This window comes from Rhagoletis pomonella, unplaced genomic scaffold (assembly GCF_013731165.1).
Source record: "Rhagoletis pomonella isolate Grant_MI unplaced genomic scaffold, Rhpom_1.0 Rhpom_scaffold_00003, whole genome shotgun sequence".
In the NCBI taxonomy this organism is placed as follows: domain Eukaryota; kingdom Metazoa; phylum Arthropoda; class Insecta; order Diptera; family Tephritidae; genus Rhagoletis; species Rhagoletis pomonella.
The window spans coordinates 26,513,937-26,518,128 of NW_023458557.1; the positions used below are offsets into that span (position 1 = coordinate 26,513,937).

General features: G+C 44.3%; 1 protein-coding gene across 1 annotated transcript; it reads right to left on the reverse strand.

Annotated features, from left to right (window-relative positions):
* Positions 1–615: 615 nt before the first annotated feature.
* Positions 616–4,071, reverse strand: LOC118736133. Its single transcript, XM_036466232.1, has 4 exons — positions 3,644–4,071; positions 1,889–1,943; positions 1,213–1,844; positions 616–1,009 (listed from the first exon to the last, which is right to left on the reverse strand). Exons 1-4 carry the CDS (start codon positions 4,069–4,071, stop codon positions 616–618), a joined length of 1,509 nt encoding a protein of 502 aa, XP_036322125.1.
* Between the last annotated feature and the right edge of the window lie 121 nt (positions 4,072–4,192).

Here is a 4,192-nt window from a genome sequence, read left to right on the forward strand (position 1 = left end):
TGTGACTAGGAAGTAACAGTTGTGCTGTTGCTATGAAAACAATTTACCTACCTTTCAAATGCGAGCGACGGAACCAATACAACTGGGTCGGATGTTTCTCCCGTTATGAGTTGCCCTTCATGAGTTCTCTATTAACCAGTTGAGGGCTCTGGTGCCTCAACATCCACCCAGCCCCATGGAAATTTGGTTTCCCAGAGAAATGTTGGAATTGAACTCTTTTGGTAGCTTAGCGACTCTAGTTATCGCCCTTTTATGTATGCCCGTCGCTGTTTTTTTCGAGAACAACGCGTACCTTTCCGTCTGTGCCTGTGATAGCTTCTACGATGCGGCCCACTGGCCATTTTAATGGGGGAGTATTGTCTTCTTGCAATAGTGCCAAATGATTTGACTTTAAATTTGGTGATTGTGTTTTCCATTTTTTCCGCTGTTCCAATTCTCACAAATATTCTTTGCTCCAGCGTCCCCAAAATTGTTGTTGTATCCACTGGGATAATTGATAGTGCTTTAGCACTCCCGGTTTTGACGATGAAATTGAGGGTTCTGGTATGCTGGTGAGTGAGCGACCGATAAGAAGATGAGCTGGTGTTACAGGACGCATATCGTCTGGGGAACTTGTTATGGGCGTTGGTGGTAGGCTATTTGTAATCGCTTCTGCCTGGCAACAAATGTACGCAACTCATCTTGCGTTAGAATATGAGCCCCGATGGCTCGGCGCAGATAATGTTTGGGTTGCTTCACTGCGCTCTCCCACAGGCCACCGAAGTGAGGAGAGCGGGGTGGTATACACTTCCACTCGATGCCTTCTGCACAGCAAGCCTGTTGCACTTCATCGTTATGCTGTTGTGACATGAATTGTTGAAGAAGCTCGCGATTGGCGCCAACATAATTCGTTGCGTTATCCGAGTAGATAACCCGACACCTTCCACGACGAGCGATAAAATGCTTCAAAGCGGCAATAAATGCTGCTGATGTGAGATCGGGCACCAACTCGAGATGGACGGCCTTGGAGCTGAAGGAAATGAACACCGCAAGATATACCTTAATAGGTGATTTTCCTCGAATTTGTTGCGTCATTAGCAGAGGACCACAATAATTCACACCGGTTACTTCGAACGGAGAAGGTTGAGTTACTCTATCCTTCGGCAGGGAGACCATTACCTGTTCTGCCAACACAGGGCGAAAACGATAACATGTTAAGCATTTATGTATTACCTGCCGGATGGTGTTTCGTGCGTTAACAATCCAAAATCTTTCTCGTACAATGCTGTGTAATGCCTGATTTCCAGCATGAAGGTGCTGTCGATGAAGGTGGAGTATGGTTGTTGAAACGAAGGGATGCGTTTTTGGAAGCAAGATAGGATGTTTTCCTCGAATGGAAGGGTTGAGTTGACGAGGCGGCCACCGACTCTAATGAGACCGTCATGAAGGAAAGGTGACAATTGTGCCAACGATGACTTGCGCGATAATATGTTACTGGCTTCAAGTTGCTTTCGTTCGTCGGGAAATGTTTGGCCTTGAATAATGCGACAAATGGTGTATAGTGCGTTGTTCATTTCTGCTACGTTGATATTGTCGTGACGCTTACTTTTACCGCGACTTGCATCGATGAATCGTTGTACATAGCAAAATATTCGAAGAACTTTGTTGTAATTGTTGACAAATTTAAGCTCGGTGATGATGTCTGTATTAGGCGTTACTACTAACGCCGTTGGCTGCTTGCGTTGTTCTGGCAATTCATTTGGGCTAACTGCAACTTGTGGCCATTGCTGATTTGGAAGTACAATGAAATTTGGACAATGGAACCACAACTTATATGCAGGCTCCGTACGCCTTGGTGCTTGCATCTGCAAATGCGTGAAGGATGTATTCAGTTCCAAATTGTACTAACCTGGTCACCCTGACATTTTCGACTAGGGGTTATTGCTCGCAAAATGACTGCCACTCTGTGTGTAGACAGGATGTTACACTTTTATCCCAATTTAAGCGAAGTTTCCATAATTTCCGCATCAGAATCTTGCAGCTAACGACGAGAGGGTTGAGTAACCCCAATGGATCGAAGAAGCGTGCAATATGTTACAGTATACTTCTTTTGGTCACCTTTGATGATCGTGGGGGCTGTGTGTACTTAAACAAAAAACAATCTAATGACGGTGATCATCGTAAGCCTAATGCCTTTATATAGTCGATATCATGAAGCTGAATTATGTCTTCACGTTTAGCTTGTGGTATATCTGATATGGTACGAAGATCGTTTGATGCAAACTTTCTTAAGGGAAATCCACCACAGGCTAGTACGTGTACGTACTTTATTTCTGATTTCTATCACCTCCTGAACTGTGGATGCTCCGGTCATCAGATTGTCGACATAGACATCGCGACGTACCACTGGAAAGCCAATAGGATGCGTTGAAGCGTGATCATCTGCCAACTGTTGAAGACATTTGGATGCCAGGTAAGGTGTACATGCAGTTCCATAGGTAACCGTTTGTAATTGGTATGGGCTAATTTTGCCACTGTCTGAATCTCGCCACAATATGCATTGATATTTTTCGTCATCTTGGTCAACGAAAATTTACCTATACATCTTAGCGATGTATGCCATAAGAACGTACAGGTGAGTATGAAATCTAACAAGAATCGAAAAAACATCATCTTGGATAGTCGGGCCAACACGTAACAAATCATTAAGAGATTTGCCATTAGATGTCCGGCATGATGCATCAAATACAACACGTATTTTGGTTGTGGTGCTGTCTAATTTGAGCACCGCATGGTGTGGAATATAACTGACCGAGCCGCCAGGCATCGGTATGCGTATCATGTGCCCGAGGCCCGAGCGTAACAGCTTGAAGTTCCTTATCGCGACGTAATTTTGATTAGTGGACAACAAACGGAGAAGAGATATGTCGTGTGAGCTGCCTAGAAAATGTGGTGCTTCTTTGAACGGAAGACTTACGATGAATTTACCTGTGGTGGGACATATTTTTGTTGTATCACGGAAGTAGTTTTCGCACTCCAAATCGCCCGAAGTAAGCCTCTTATGTGGTTGTGAATGTTGCTAAAATTGCCAAAACCGCTATAAAATATCATCACAAGATGGCTCTAGAGATAGGGATTCGGTTTTCTGTTGTGATGAGTTAAACGTCAATTGCGACATCTTGGTGGTGGATAAGAGGCAATCTGTGCTAACCGACGTGGTATATGAAGAAACTAACGCAGCCGAAGATAGGTGTGAGTGATTGGTAACGGTTCCCGCTACAACCCAACCTAGTTTGGTTTTCTGTAATATTGGAAGTTTGTCACACAACCTAATCTGGCCTACCATGAGTAGGTCGTAAAACACGTCTGCGCCTAGAAGAAGGTCTAATGTGGCTAATATAATTTGATCGGTGTTGTAACATACCTGAAGTACGGTTGGTTTCGATGACGATTGCAAGGCGGTTGATGATTGTAAAGACGATGACGGCGGTTGAACTTGAGCTGAAGATTGTGGCGACGATGGTGTTGTTGGGTGACTTCGATGGAGCAGCGTGTGATGGCTCACATGACAAACTTGACACCTGCGCGATGATAGGCACTCTTTTGATGTGTGATTTAAGCCCAAAAAATTCAAATAAAGCATTTTTTCTTTGCTACGTCATACCGCGAACTAGACGTAAGTATCATGAAGGCCGTGCAGTTGAACGCGTTGTGACTTATAGCTTCATCGCACAGGTTGCATTTTTGTTGTTGGTGTGTAGCGACAAACGACAATTGTTTTGTAGTTTTGTGAGGCTTTGGCGCCGCAGACGACGAGGATGATGCTTGACGTGCGGTACCACTGAGCGACTTCGGTGGATCCTTACTGACATCAACGATGTCGATGAGTTGGCATCGACGCTGCAAAAATTTTACCAAATCCTCCCATGTTGGCATTCGTAGAACTTGTGACTGTGCTGCTCGATCCCATTTTTCTGCTACTTCCTCCTCCCATTTCATTTGCGTGTTGTGATCCAATTTTGATACGACCAAATACAAAATTAACCCGTCTGTAATTTGCGTTGTATTAGCCATTGTTTGCATTGCTTGCATGTTGGAGCTAATTTTGTCGATGAAGTCACGTATATTGGCAACGTTGTGGTTTGCTAACCGCTGGCTATCAAAGATGTGCTGCAGATGGCTCTGGAGAATTATACGCTTGTTGTCGTAACGG